General features: G+C 42.5%; 1 protein-coding gene across 1 annotated transcript in view; it reads right to left on the bottom strand.

Moving 5' to 3' along the window:
- MCM6 (minichromosome maintenance complex component 6) overlaps window positions 1-15,019 on the bottom strand; it is a 37,869-nt gene extending 22,850 nt beyond the window's left edge. Inside the window, exons 1-8 of the mRNA XM_050750978.1 lie at window positions 14,790-15,019; window positions 11,189-11,335; window positions 8,472-8,582; window positions 6,815-7,064; window positions 4,724-4,889; window positions 4,290-4,435; window positions 3,187-3,337; window positions 95-236 (exon numbers count right to left, since the gene is read on the bottom strand). Of these exons, the coding sequence (XP_050606935.1) occupies window positions 95-236; window positions 3,187-3,337; window positions 4,290-4,435; window positions 4,724-4,889; window positions 6,815-7,064; window positions 8,472-8,582; window positions 11,189-11,335; window positions 14,790-14,896 (1,220 nt within the window). The 5' untranslated portion in view covers window positions 14,897-15,019. The remainder of the gene's footprint in view (window positions 1-94; window positions 237-3,186; window positions 3,338-4,289; window positions 4,436-4,723; window positions 4,890-6,814; window positions 7,065-8,471; window positions 8,583-11,188; window positions 11,336-14,789) is intronic.
- Window positions 15,020-16,004: the final 985 nt, after the last annotated feature.

Below are 16,004 nucleotides of genomic sequence, written 5' to 3'. Positions count from 1 at the left end.
TAGTAAGGCCATGGTGACTGTATTCTTGGTAGCACAGCCAGCCTGGGAACTATGTACACTTTTTCCTGCTATACTATATCAGGCAAATGCTTACTTGAGAAATTGGCTCTTAGCTGTACTTGGGTCACCAACAATGCAAACATTTATGTCCCCTCGAAGAGAGGTCCCTTCTCCTGTTGTCTTTGGAACGCCACCAAAGAGCATCAGCAGGACACCCCGTTTTACTTCATCATTGCCTGAAATGAAAAGCTATAGATGAAAAACTAATTTTTCAACATGAAGTTAAACACTTTCAGAGGAAACAGTAAAGGCATGTTTACCAACCAAAAGGTAGAGTCAGCTAAAGCAAAGCATAAAACTGGAGTAATAATACCTGGCTTCTGATCTTGGTTCTTGCTCTGTGGACTTAGTCACCTAAACCACTGTTCTAATGTCTTCTCCTACACCACAGATGTCACTGTGCCAGTGCTCACTATCCTAAAGGCCAGAGCCTTTACTTGTCCGAGTCCTACCTCCTACACAAAACCTTACCCAATGCCTTAGCCCTCAACGATCTCTCCTGATAAATGAACTATGTCCACCACAGCCTACCACATTTGCTAGTCCTTTTTAATGCCAGTTCTTATAGTTCTGTCAAGAGTTTGAGGAAATGGTTCATAACACTTTTCTATCACCTACAGTGACCAGTACTGAATAAATGTATGTTAACTGAATTCATGTGGATTAAATAAGACGCTGAATGCAATTTACAGCTGCTTAGTTCATAAATCCAGTAAGAAGGAAAAACAATTTTCTTAAAAAAAAAAATTGTTTCTTAAAAACGATTTTTTTTTTTTTTTTTTTTTGAGACGGAGTCTCTGCCGCCTGGGCTGGAGTGCAGTGGCTGGATCTCAGCTCACTGCAAGCTCCGCCTCCCGGGTTTACGCCATTCTCCTGCCTCAGCCTCCCGAGTAGCTGGGACTACAGGTGCCCACCACCTCGCCCGGCTAGTTTTTTGTATTTTTTAGTAGAGATGGGGTTTCACTGTGTTAGCCAGGATGGTCTCGATCTCCTGACCTCGTGATCCGCCCGTCTCGGCCTCCCAAAGTGCTGGGATTACAGGCTTGAGCCACCGCGCCTGGCCAAAAAACAATTTTCTTAATAGCACACTGTGCTATTAAACATTTTTCTGTGGAATTATCTACTCTGTGAACTCCATCGACAAAGTGCTATGCAAATTTACACAAGGCATTCCTTGAAGTAGAAAATTAGGCTGGGTGTGGTGGCTTATGCCTGTAATTCGAGCACTTTGGAAGGCCAAGGCGGGAGGATTGCTTGAGCCCAGAGGTTTGAGACCAGCCCAGGCAACATGGTGAAATCCCATCTCTAAAAAATTTTTTTTTTAAATTAGCTGGGCACGGTGGCAGGCACCTGTAGTCCCAGCTAATTTGGGGGCTATGGTGGAGAACCGTTTAAGCCCAGGAGGTTGAGGCTGTAGTAGGCTGTGTTCGCTGTCACTGCACTCCAGCCTGGGCGACAGTGAGACCCTACAAAACAAAACAAAACAAAACAAAAGAAAACAAAAGAGGTAGAAAACAAAAAACCCATTCCACAAACAAAACTTCTTTGACTTATATTTAGATAGAAAAAAAGGGCCGGATGCAGTGGCTCATGCCTATAATCCCAGCACTTTGGGAGGCCAAGGTGGATGGATCACTTGAGGTCAGGAGGGAGTTCGAGACCAGCCTGGCCAACATGGCGAAACCCCACCTCTACTAAAAATACAAAAATTAGCCGGGCGTTGTGGGGCATGCCTGCAATCCCAGCTACTCGTGAGGCTGAGGCAGGAGAATCGCTTGAACCTGGGAGGCAGAGGTTGCAGTGAGCCGAGATCACACCACTACACTCCAGCCTGGGCGACAGAGCGAGACTCTGTCTCAAAAAAAAAAACAAAAAAACAAAAAAAAAAAAAAATAAATAAAATTTAAAAAAGATTAAAAAAAAGTTAATGAGTTCCTACCACAATCCCAATTGAGTATAGAAGACAAGGATGGAAGAGTTCAAAGATAAAGCATCAGGCACAAAATGTTAGTTATAGCCTTCAAAACACAGCTAGCAACCAAGAGTCAGGAAAATGTGAAACTGCCAAAGGTATAGACAGAACAAGTAACCAATCATAAACATTCCATCTTGGTAAATAAAAAGACAAACAAGAGCCAAGTGTGGTGACCTACACCTGTAATCCCAGCTACCGGGGAGGCTGGAGGTAGGAAGATTGCTTTAGCCCAGGAGGGAGTACTTCAGCCTAGACAACATAGCAAAAGTGTCTCTCTAAAACACACACACATACACACACGTGTGCACATACACACAACAACAATAACAAGGCCAGGAGACTACAACCACAAAAAGGCCAGGAGACTAGTCTAGCATATTGAAACTTTAAGTGCATTTCGTCATAAGGCCAGGAAATAAGATGACGAAATAACTTTTTTTCCTTAAAAAAAAAAAAAAGATAAAAATACATAATAAAACCTATCATTTTAACCATTTTTCAATCTATAGTTCAGTGGCACTAAGTACATTATGTTGTATAACTGTCACCACTATCCCTTTCCAGAACTTTGTCATCATCCCAAATAGCAACTTTATCCATTAAATAATTTCTCCCATTCTCCAAGTCACTGATAATCTCTATCCTACCTTATCTCTATGAATTTGCACATTACAGGTACCTCATATAAGTGAAACCATGTACCTGTCCTTTTGTAAATGACCTCTTTTAGATCCACTAAAAACTTTCTTTTTTTTTTTTTTTTTGAGACGGAGTCTCGCTCTGTCACCCAGGCTGGAGTGCAGTGGCTGGATCTCAGCTCACTGCAAGCTCCGCCTCCCGGGTTTACGCCATTCTCCTGCCTCAGCCTCCCGAGTAGCTGGGACTACAGGCGCCGGCCACCTCGCCCGGCTAAGTTTTTGTATTTTTAGTAGAGACGGGGTTTCACTGTGTTAGCCAGGATGGTCTCGATCTCCTGACCTCGTGATCCGCCCGTCTCGGCCTCCCAAAGTGCTGAGATTACAGGCTTGAGCCACCGCGCCCAGCCTAAAAACTTTCATGGTCTGATTTATGTGCTTTAAGAAATCACTTGTGGCTGTTTATAATCATTATTTTGATTTCAAGTTTATGGTATAAATGGATGGAATTCTTACCATGTATAGTAGGGAACAGGCTGGTACAAAGATTGTGGTATAGATTTTTATCTTGACTCATCTCAAACACTTTCTCCCATTCTTTCACAGTCATTTGGTTCTTAATGCTCTCAGCTGTCTGTTCCTCATCTCTGAGCTCTTTTCCCCCAAACTAAGGGTAGAGAACGAAGGAAGAATTATTAGTATAGAAGCAGTCAAAAGAGCATAAAGGAGAAGAAACTTCATTGCATGGGAAGTCAACCTCACAATTTACTGACTGTAAAGGTTTAACAACAACAACAAAAAACCAAAAACAACTCCCCAGACTAGTAAGCCCTCAGTTAACAAAGACACTTAAGGGTGTGTCATTTCTCCAGTGAATTAAATAGAAAAAAAGCTACCTGAATGCTCAAGAGATAAGCCATAGCAGAATGTTAATCACTGATATAAAGATGCAAATAAAATAAGAGATTATGTTCACTCCCTTTTTCCAATACTGAACTATTTTCCAAACTCCCATTTATGAGTTAACTGAACAATACTGCCAGGGGTTCATCATTCTCAGAAATTTACTTCCCAGATTACTAAATATTTTTATTTATATTTCCTCCAAAAGCTTAACAGAGGTGTGAAACTTAAAACAAAAAACAGCATGGATAATTTGTACCACTGTTCTTAAAAGCATTTAGCTCTTATGTAAGACATCAAATAAGACTGTTTTTTTCAAGATCAGAAAGACATATGTCAAAAGATTTGGTTTTAAAACTCATCACATCTTAACCCCATCCCCTGCTCTTAACATTGATGAGATAACCCAGATGTTTCAGAATCCTATCACTTTGTGGCAGCCTCAGGGTAGGTGTTTCTTAAGCTGTCACTCTACCAAGACTCACTGTTGGCCTGCCTGGCCAACAGAGCAAGACCTCATCTCTAAAAAAAATTTTTTAATTAGCTGGGTGCAGTGATTCATACCTATAATCCCAGCTACTCAGGGGGTTGAGATGGTAGGAACACTTGAGCCCAGGAAGTGGAGGCTACAGTGAGCCATGACTTTGCCACTGCACTCTAGCCTGGGTGACAGAGAGACTGTTTCAAAAACAAACAAAAACCCCAAAATGACTTACCCTTGGGTTGGTTGGCGCAACACAGCAGGCAAGAAAGACCAGCCTGTAAGAAAGGTCCCTAACACCAAGGGCCCGGAGTCCTCGAATGCCTTCTGTCTCATATCCATCAACACCACTGACACGGGAATTAGTTTCTGCACGTGCTCCTGAAACAGAATGATAGGCTGTTTCACAACTTAAATATTAAAGGTGCTGAATAGCTTTAAAATTGCTCAAATAAGTGAAAGCTATAAATCCAAAGACTTCACTTAAGCCTTGAATACTTTCAGAATAGCACCATTTGTGGCAAAACCAGTTTCTTTTTATTCTCATCACAGTTCCTTGCTCAGCTTCTGATTGGCAGCCAAAAAGAAGACAATGTAGATGTGGGAAGTTAGATACTCTGCAGTTTAGGTAACTGAGAATTTGTTAAATTTGAGCCACAGATTACTGACCTGGTGTGCTAAGCTTGGAGACGTCAGGCACAACAATCAGTGTCCCTGTAAAGTCACACTTGTCACCAGCTTGAGCTGATTCCACAGCTTCAGCCCTCAAAATAACTTCTAAACTGCGGGGGATACTCCCTCGAGGAAGCTCAGCTTGGGTCTCTTGAATACGAACCTGTAATAAAGACAAACAGCCAAGAATGAGAAGCGATCCCTTTCAGATGCCATACAATCTAAATTAAATACCACAAATACTGACATATTCTAAACTATCTGACCCATTAGCAGACTTTCACATGTTATCAACATTCATCCTAAAAATTATCTACTCTAAAACTCCTTTTAGTCAAATAGTTCAATTTGGCAAAAGATTACATCTATTTAAAAACTTCATGCTGATTCAAGCAGCAGAGGAAAAAAAAAAAAAACTTCTTTTACTCTCATTTAAAAAGTTTTTTTTTCTCTTTGTTCAAAATGACTCTAAATATGTTATATGTTCCATCTTCTCCTAAGCTTTAAGATAATTTTATGGAAAATTTCAAATATACCTTTAATACCCTCCACTTCAACACAACTGCTAACATTATTTACAGATACATGTTTTTTCTTTTTTACTATATATTTGAACAAAGTTGTAAACATCAAGAAACTTCACACCTAAATATTTTAGCATTCATCTCTAAGAATAAAGACAATCCTCTGTTACAATACCATTAACACAACCAAGATAATTAAACAATATTTAATCCCATAAAATTACACATCTTCTATTATCTAGTCCGTCTTCAAATGTCTTGATTGTCAAGTGTCCTTTATACAATTGTTTTCTTCCCCAAAACTAAGACCCAATCTGACTCATACTTTATAAGATAAGGTATCTCCTACCCAAAGCTGTTGGCAGAATATGTGCATCTTATAAGCTACCAGGTTAATGTAAGAAAGCTAAATAAGGAGAATGATTATCAGAGCAATATAAGCAATATTAAATTCATCTGATAATTATTCCATACTTAAGCAGTTTCAACTTTTCTTTCCTTTTTGTATGTCCCAAAAAATTAAGACCTGCTGAAATTTGAGAGTCCCCTTCATTCTGCCATCCATCACCTCTTGCGACTGCCATCCATCACTTCTTGCCCAGGTAACTGAAATTGCCTATTACCCTCTGTTAAACCCATCACGGACTTACTCAGTTTCCTTAAAAAAAAAAAAACAAAAAAAACAAAAAAAACCACACACACAGGCACGGTGGCTCACGCCTGTAATCCCAGCACTTTGGGAGGCCAAGGCGGGCAGATCACGAAGTCAGGAGATCGAGACCATCCTGGGTTAACATGGTGAAACCCCCTCTCTACTAAAAATATAAAAAAATCAGCCGGGTGTGGCGGCGGGCGTCTGTAGTCCCAACTACTCGAGAGGCTGAGGCAGGAGAATGGCCTGAACCTGGGAGGCAGAGCTTGCAGTGAGTGGAAATCACGCCACTGCACTCCAGCCTGGGTGACAGGGTGCGACTTTGTCTCAAAAAAAACAAAACAAACAAACGAACAAACAAAAAAACACATACACATAAACTACCTTCCCAGTATATTCCCACTGCTTATTAAGATAGGCTCAAACTTCTCAGCCTAAGATTTAGGGATCCAAGTACCTCCAGGTCTCACATCACATCATCTCTCAGATGATCTCCAACTTGGCTCCTTTACTTCAATCATGATAATCCTCATTGCTTCCAAGCTAGCCTGTCTTATTCACGCTTTCCTTTCTATGCACCAAATGGAAATCTTACACTAATAAGTTGCTATTTCTTCAAAGTTTTCTTAACTCCAGTTTATAATAACCACCACCACCTAGTTACCATTTATTCTTTGACAAATACATTTTGTCAGTCTTAAGGAACTTCCAAGTTATTAAAAGTTAAAACAGATGTATATACTAACAATTACAATTTACATGAAGAGTTTTGGGCTTAAATTTGTAGTCATTTTGATGATGCTTAACTTATATAAAAATTGAATTGAACATGATCTAAATAGAAGTTATTGCAAGGGTCTAGAAGTGAATTATTATCATTGACGGACTCTGATCTACACAGATGTTTAATACCTTTTGAAAATCAACAAATCTTGATTTATTTGTATCCAGCAAGAATCTCCTCCTGTTGGCACAAACTGGATTTCGGCAGATGTTTGGCTGTGTGTATTTGAACTGCTGTTCTACATCCCTGATCACTGTCTGACAGTCCAAGCACAGAAAAGTTCCGCTCACAAGCTCTGGGTGAACTGGGTGAGTCCGCACCACCTGCCCACTGATGCGAGTGAGCAAACCAATTCTGGATGAGGTGAGCTCTCGAATCCTGTTTAAAGACAAATGTCCCATTAGTAAACATTCATCTCCTAACTAAGAATCTTTCCATTTTAGTGAGAGGGCATTCAAAGATAATTTATGTTTCAAAAAAAAATTTAAGAGACAAGGTATTCTTTGGACTCTCCTGTAAGAATAATTTAGTCAATGTGCCCATTCCTAAATTATATGATGTATATGCATCCAGAACAATATATATAAATGAATAAATATAAATTAAAGGATGCCAAAAAAAAGGAAAATTAAAATTACAAAACAGAACGGGCTGGGCGCGGTGGCTCACACCTGTAATCCCAGCACTTTGGTAGATTGAGGCGGGCAGATCATGAGGTCAAGAGATGGAGACCATCCTGGCCAACATGGTGAAACCCTATCTCTACTAAAAATACAAAAACTAGCTGGGCACGGTGGCGAGCACCTGTAATCCCAGCTACTTGGAGGCGCTGAGGCAGGAGAACTGCTTGAACCCGGGAGGTGGAAGTTGTAGTGAGCCCAAGATTGCGCCACTGCACTCCGGCCCAGGTGATAGAGCAAGGCTCTGTCTCGGGGGAGAAAAAGAAAAAAAAAAAACAAAACCCAGAATGATCCTGTTTTTGTTTTATATGCAAATACTTTTTTGCTTACCTGCAATTTCTTAAAAAAAGGATGTTACACAATAATCCTGAGAAAAAATTTTGTACTGAAAGTTCAGAAACACTTCCTTTACAAACCCATTTTATGTGAAATAACGGTAATTTTATAAAGTAATTTCAGTAGTTTAACTGCCCAAAATATCACTTCAATTTTATCCAGTAAATTTATTCTTAAAATAACTGCCAAAGGGGTGTTTGAAAATTATGTATTTAAACTGACAAAAATTTCCAGAGATTCAGGAATTTCTAGAATTTCATATTTTCTCCCTTGATCAATTTTCTCCCAGATTTCCCTAAAAGGCACCCTAAAATGTGGTAATCCTAAGACTTTGCTTCACTTCATTTACATCTAATCCCATCTCCATAGGAAAATACATCACTCTAACACTAAACTTTCTGGATAACTGGGTATAACTCCTATAAAAGTCAACCTTCTACAAAATCTGAATACAAACCACTATTTTTTCCTCCTGGTATAACAGCATCAATGTTGTAAGTACTCGTTTTATAATTATTGTGATTACCAATTATGAAAAAGTAATTTTTACAGCAACAAACCTACTTTTTGCATGATTTAGGTAGAAAACCTAAGCCAAAAGACTTCACAGATAAGGAAACTGAGGCTCGGGGAGGTAAAAGTGATTTGTATAATGTTAAATAGTGAGCTAATAACAGATCAAGGCAACCTCTCAAATTTTCTGACTGTCAGCTAAGTGGTACCTATACCATCTGGTGAATTCATTTTTTTCCAGAGAAGGGTTTCTTACTTGTGTCTGGTAGGCAGGTCTTGGAATGCAACATAAAAATCCTTGGCAAGAGGGATCTCTTTACGGTCTTTGACGAATGTTTTCAAGGCCCGACACAGGTAAGGGTAAACTCTGAAAAACAAAAAAGTCAACTGATACCTTAGAGGTTTACCAAGTCCTCCTTCCCTTTACATATCTACCAACAGTCGAGATTAAGGAATTTCATCGGTTACAACTAAGCCTCAGAACTTAACTGTGCATGACACTTCTATTATCTAGTCTGGGTTTAGGACCCTCTTTCAATTCCTATCCCACTGAAACACTAAATACAAAATGTCACACCATATCTGATTATCTTTAAATAATCATATAGCACCCACACTGTTAGCCATTCCTCTGTCCAACATGACTAGCTGAACAATCATCTTGTCAATATGCTCAAAACTGTGAATTTTCTGTGGGCTGTTTATGACTTAGTAAATCAGGTGTCAAGTCAGTCTATTTATTTGGTTTCATTCTGAGACAGGGTCTCACTCTGTCACCCAGACTGAAGTGCAGTGGCACGATCACAGCTCACTGCAGCCTCAGTTTCCCTAGGCTCAGGTGATCCTCTCATCTCAGCCTGCTGAGTAGCTGGCACTACAGGCATGCATCACCATGCCCAGCTAATTTTTGTGTGTTTTTTCCGTAGAAATGAGATTTCACCATGTTGTCCAGTCTGGTCTCAAACTCCTGGGCTCAAGTGATCTGTCCACCTCAGCCTCCCAAAGTGTTGGGATTACAGGTGTGAGCCACCATATCTGGCTGGTTTGATAAGAAATGGATGAGGACAGGAGAAGTATTTGTGTACTAATGTGAGAACAAATTGGCAAAAATGCTCCATTTGACTGGTGAGAGTGAAGTATGCATGTCCTTTTTATATAAGTTTCTAATAGCTACTACAGCTTACTTTGTTTAAAAAGTGGGGTCTGAAAGTCCTCTAAAAAAGGTGCTACTCTCGGGAAAGAGAACTGCTGCCTGGTTTGTGCATGAGGCATGGCACAGCTGCTTCTACCAGCAGGCTTGATTTTCTACCTCTCCCTCATTTGTCAGTGCAGTAACTTCTGCTGCATGCTTTCACAATAAACCCTGTTGCTTACTTACCCCTCCAATTAATCTTGATCATCAGCTATGACTAGAAACACAGACAAATCCTCCATCTCCCAATCTACCAAGAAATGAACAAGATTGTACCTCCTTATCCCTGAGTTTTCATTTATCTTTCACAACTGTCCACAATTTATTTTAACTTGATTCTATTTCTGATTGTCACATTCATTTAATCCTAATACAAAGTCTTGTGTGCAAAGATGTTTCTTGCTGTGTATAACAATTCAAAATACAATAAAAGCCTTATATTAAATATAATGTCTAACCATAGTATTTCTACCAAAAAACCACAATTGGAGCTATTAGTATGATTTTAAGAAATTTTATGTGAATTTGAGTAGTTTCATACACAGTACACACAGAAAGACATCAAAATGTGACAGAAGATCCTTACAAAACTCTGTACTTGTAGACTTAGAAGGCTCCTGGAACTCTTGTAGCAGACCTGCTAATGATGGTGGTAGATTACAAGTGTATAAGCAATTTAATTATCCTTACTTTTCTCTATTTTCTACAATATATACCTACTACTTTTTTTTTTTTTTTTTTTTTTTTTTTTTTTGAGACGGAGTCTCGCTCTGTCGCCCAGGCTGGAGTGCAGTGGCGCTATCTCGGCTCACTGCAAGCTCCGCCTCCCGGGTTTACGCCATTCTCCTGCCTCAGCCTCCCGAGTAGCTGGGACTACAGGCGCCCGCCACCTCGCCCGGCTAATTTTTTTGTATTTTTAGTAGAGACGGGGTTTCATTGTGTTAGCCAGGATGGTCTCGATCTCCTGACCTCGTGATCCGCCCGTCTCGGCCTCCCAAAGTGCTGGGATTACAGGCTTGAGCCACCGCGCCCGGCCTATACCTACTACTTTTATAAGCAGAAACAAAATTAAACTTTAAGGGAACAAGAAGTACAACATCATCAATGCTGTAAAGATAACCCCAGTACAAGAACAGGACGCACACAAACACCTATTCCTGTGGGGAAAAAGGATCAGTGGAATGACACAAAAGTACAGTTTTCCTCTTGGGAAAACTATACAGAAAGCAAAGATTTTCAACATTTGTATTTGAAAAAAAAGTTCAGCTCTGGCTGGGCACGGTGGCTCACGCCTGTAATCCCAGCACTTTGGGAGGCCAAGGCGGGTGGATCACCTGAGGTCAGGAGTTCGAGACCAGCCTGACCAACATGGTGACACCCCATCTCTACTAAAAAATGTAAAAAATTAGCCGGGCGTGATGGCGGGCGCCTATAATCCCAGCCACTAGGGAGGCTGAGGCAGAAGAATTGCTAGAACCAGGGAGGCAGAGGTTACGGTGAGCAAGATCGCGCCACTGCACTCCAGCCTGGGCGTGAGAGAACAAGACTCCGTTTCAAAAAAAAAAAAAAAAAAAAAAAAAAAAAAAAGGGTCGGCTCTACAAAGGCCTACATGAAGTTCAGAGCAGTACTAAAATGACCACTGGCAGTATCAAAGCGCCTCTTCTCAGAGGGAAATAACTGCTGCCCTTCTGCTACACAAGTGAACACTTACAGTCCAGGAAGAGCTGGCTTCCCAGATTTCAACCCCTATTCAAAGTAAAGAAGATTAATATGTCCATACCTATAGAACTCCTCTTGAATGGTGGTAGAAAGTTGCTGGTTAAATTGTTCCAGGTCCACAAAACTCACAACCAATGTGTTTCTCTCAGGACGAATCAGTTCCTCTGCTAATTGCAGGTATTTAACTTCTCCATCGCTGCTCTGAAACCTGCAGGTACATGCGAGTCAACTAGATTAAGGACACAGGCAGTACAAAGAACCTGAATGATTGATAATTCAGAATACTGGTTAAAGTCCAACAACTAGGCTCAGATGGGCCCATGTTTGGCAGTTCTGTAACTTGGGGCAAGTTACTTGTCCCTTCTGATATGGTTTGGCTGTGTCCCCACCCAAATCTCATCTTGAATTTCCACATGTTGTGGGAGGGACCTGGTGGGAGGTAATTGAATCATGGGGACAAGTCTTTCCCCTGCTGTTCTCTGATAGTAAGTATGACGAGATCTCATGGTTTTAAAAAGAGGAGTTCCTCTGCACAAGCTCTCTTTGCCTGATGCCATCCACTTAAGACATCAGTGACTTGCTCCTCCTTGCCTTCCACCATGACTGTGAGGCTTAACTGCTAACAACAAAAAAACAACAAAAAAACAACAAAACAACTACTAACTCTTATTATTGTCATGTATAATTAAGAAAATGTTAAATCAAGAAATTCAGTCGAGAACCCAATGATTCCATTTCTGTAGGTAATTTGCAAGCTGACAGATTAGTCAGGGATTTAAGAAGCAGAATAGAAGAATACACGGAAATGAGGTGTTTCACTGTCCAAGACTTCAGGAAAATTGAAACATGCACACTAAATAAAGCTGTTGGTATTTTTGCTTCTAAAGCCCAAGCAGGATATCATACAAATTTATTTTCTGTTCTTTTAAACATAATATGCAGATTTGCTTTAAGAAAAAATCAATTTCTCCTCCAAATACAGCATGTTCTGACAACTCAAATACAGCATGTTCTGACTTAAAATATTTGTTAAACAACTACGTGCAAAGCCCTATGACAGAGGCATCTGAGGCTGAAAATGGCAGTGTTGTTCCTGCCCTAGGGTTAACTAACACTTTGTGTCTAGGGAGTTAGATATGTAAACAACGAAGACAGACATGAAATATGTTCCTGTTAATGAGAACAAGAAATGTGCTAGGATAATAGAAACTAAATCTGCCTAACAGAACATGTACAAGAGTCATACATATAAAAGGTGGTACTGGAATTCAGCTTCTGAAAGAGTTAAAAATTTCGAATAAAAACAGGTGGTGGAGTGACTGACTACAGATGTTTGCAAGTATATGATTAAGTCAGAGAAGGTAGGGGAGAAGTGTGGATGATGACTGGGGTGGTTTTGGAAGACAAACAGGAAAGAGGACTGGTGAAGAATTTGAACTTTATTCCACAAGCAATGGTGAATTAAAGTTTATTTTGTGACAGGGAGTTGGCACTTCTTTAAACAAAGTATAGAGATTATTTGTCTCATCATTATCATCTAGCTGCAAAGTCAAGGCACTTAGATTATTTGTTGAAATGAAACATTTATTGAAGAACCTTTGTAATGTGATATGGTGGGTAGGTGGGGTTGAGGATGTAATCTGAATTCCACACTAAGTGGCTGAGAGGTAAAGGTGTTACACTGCCGGAGACAATGAAAAACAAATGGCACCCTGGGAGCCTAAGGAAGAAAGGATTAGTGCCTCTCAAAAAGGTGTACAAGGTATCACAAAGGTGAGTTTTTAGCTGGGCTTTGAAGGAGGAACTATCAGGCAGACAATAACATTGCCATAGGTAGCAAAATGGAAATTAAATTATGGTTTTAAGTATACCAAAATTTCATAAGATGGAAACATTATTCACAATAGCCAAAAGGTGGAATGAACCTGCGTCCACTGAATGGACAAGCAAAATGCAGTACATATGCAGGTTGAGCAGCCTCATCTGAAAATGTAAAACATGAAATGGTCCAAAATCTGAAACTTTTTGAGTGCTGACATGATTTTCACTGGAGCATTTCAAATTAGGGATGCAACTGGTTAAGTATAATGTAAATACTCCAAATCTGAAAAAAAAATTCCAAGATCCCAAACTCTTCTGGTCCCAAGCATTTCAGAAAAGGGATACTCAATCTGTAGAGGCAATGTTATTTAGCCTTAAAAAGTAAGGAAATTCTGACACATGGTACCTCGCAGAGGAACCTTGTAGACATTATGCTACACAAGCCAAACACAAAACGACAAATACTATTATGATTCCACTTATATGAGGTACCTATAGTGGTCAAACTCATAATGAAAGGAAGCAGAGTGGTGGGTGACGGTGGTTGAGGGAGAGGGTAACGGTGGTTGAGGGAGAGGGTAACGGAAGAGAGGAAGAGAGTTCGTATTTAATGGGCACAGAGTGTCAGTTTGGAAGATGAAAGAAGTTTGGAGCCGGGTGCGGTGGCTCACGCCTGTAATCCCAGCACTTTGGGAGGCCCAATCGGGCGGATCCCCTGAGGTCGGGAGTTCAAGAGCAGCCTGATCAACATGGGGAAACCCCATCTCTACTAAAATACAAAATGAGCCGGGCGTGGTGGCGCATGCCTGTAATCCCAGCTACTCTTGAGGCTGAGGCAGGAGAATCGCTTGAATCCGGGAGGCGGAGGTTGCGGTGAGCTGAGATGGTGACACTGCACTCCAGCCTGGGAACAAGGGCTAATAATTCTGTCTCAAAAAAAAAAAAAAAAGAGTTTGGAGATGGAGGGTGGTGACGGCTGCATAACGAGGTGAACGAACTTAATGTCACTGGACTGTACACTTAAAATGCCTACAATGGTCAACTTTGTGATGTATATTTTACGACAATAAAAAGAACTTCATAAGCTTTTTTCACAAGCCATTCCAAACTGTTGACCCTTCATCCTGGAGGCCGTGGTGTATCTACTCTAGGAAAAATAACCGGTGGGTAGGTAAAAGCCAGGGAGGAGGCGGGGCTATGAGGCCAGGAGCCCAGAGGCACAGAAAAAAAGAGGGGTAGTGGAGAAAGGAAAGGAAGGCCAGAGGGAAAGGGGAGCAAGGGACCCAGAAGAAGGGAAATGGTAGTTACTCTACAGGGCACGGCTCCGCACCCCAGTAGCTTTCAAACCACAGTTCACGCAGAAACTTTCATCAGCACAGGCGGCGAGGGTGGCCCGGGCCCTGCCCACCCCCAGCACCAGGCTACCGGCTGTGTGGCCCAGCAGGGCTCCGCCGGGATTCAATGGCACTTCGGCCTCCCCCTCAACCCGGCCGCACCCAGCGGCCCAGTTACTATACTCAGTGAGCCCAGGTTTCCGCGCCGGTCACCGGGGACTGTGCAAATACCAGGCTCGCGGGGTGGTGAGCATCAAGTGACAGAAGCAAAGCACTGGGCACGAGCGTCTTAGGGCTCGATATGGGTTTTCGTCCAGAAAAACCCAGCCTGTTCTAGGCTCCTCGCGGCCGCTGGGCTCGCAGCCTAAAGTTGGGGAGCGGGCGGGGCAACACTTCCCGGACGCGCGACCCCCAAGTTCCGGAACACCCGCCGGCCACACGGCACCTCCTGGCCCAGACACCGCGGGCTCCGGAGGCGGGCGAGGCCCCGGGCGCTCATCGACTTACTCCTCCAAGAAGTCCAGGAACAGTTTCTGGCACTTCTCGGCCACCTCATCGCGGACCTCCAGGTGCTGGCTGCCGGCGCCCGGCTCCGCAGCCGCCGCGAGGTCCATATTTGCCCAGCGCCGAGGATTCGCCTACGCCACGCTCGACCGCCACAAGTCGCTTCTTTCCAGACGCTGCAGCTTTGCGCGCGCCGCCGCCGCTTCCGCCCCGCCCCCTCTTCCGAGCGGCACGGCCGGGACCAATCGTGACACAGGAGCCGGAGATTTCGCGCCAAACCTGACCAATGAACGGCGCTTCTCCAAGAGCCCCCGCCCACGGAAAGGGATTTCGCGCCAAATGCAAAGCCCCGCTGGAGAAAGCCCATCTGCCTTTGCGCCTGCGCAGTGTAGCCGTGGCCGCGGGTATTTTTGGCTACTGGAATAAGTTCGAATCTGAGGGTTTGGTTCGAGTGGTTTTTCAAATGTTTTTTAAATCATTCCACTGATACTAATTGAACGATCGGAGTAAGACTCTATGGAAGAGGAAAAAGGGGAAGATTCACATCTCCCGCTTCTACTGTCTAGTTGGAGGAAATAATGGAAACCACAGTATAAAACCCTGTAAAAGGGTCAAAGAGATGTCCAAACCTTGCCTGGGTAAGGTGGCACAATTATTGTGGTGGTGCTGACCGAGGAAAATCAGCGAAATATTTGACAGTGGCCGGGTGCGGTGGCTCACGCCTGTAATCCCAGCACTTTGGGAGGCCGAGGCGGGTGGATCACCTGAGGTCAGCAGTTCGAGACCAGCCCGGCCAACTTGGAGAAACCCCGTCTCTCCTGAAAATACAAAAAGTAGCCGGGCGTGGTGGTGCACGCCTGTAATCCCAGCTACTCAGGTGGCCGACTCAGGAGAATCGCTTGAACCCGGGAGGAGGAGGTTGCAGTGAGCCGAGATCGTGCCACTGCACTCCAGCCTGGGCAACAGAGTGTGACTCCGTCTCAAAAAAAAAAAAAAAAGAAAAAAAGAAAAAGAGAAAGAAATATATGACACTATGGTTAATCTTTTTTTTTCTTTTTCTTTTTTTCCGATGAAGTCTCACCCAGTGGCTCAGGTTCGAGAGCAGTGGGGCGATCTCTGGTCACTGAAACCTCCCCCGCCCGGGTTCAAGGGATTCTCCTGCCTCGGCCTCCCGAATAGCTGGGATTACAGGTGCCCGCTACCGTGCCCAGCTAATTT

This window comes from Macaca thibetana, chromosome 12, assembly GCF_024542745.1.
Source record: "Macaca thibetana thibetana isolate TM-01 chromosome 12, ASM2454274v1, whole genome shotgun sequence".
Lineage (NCBI taxonomy): Eukaryota > Metazoa > Chordata > Mammalia > Primates > Cercopithecidae > Macaca > Macaca thibetana.
The sequence above is the reverse complement of the archived record's forward strand: the minus strand, read 5'-3'. Positions and strand labels throughout refer to the sequence as shown.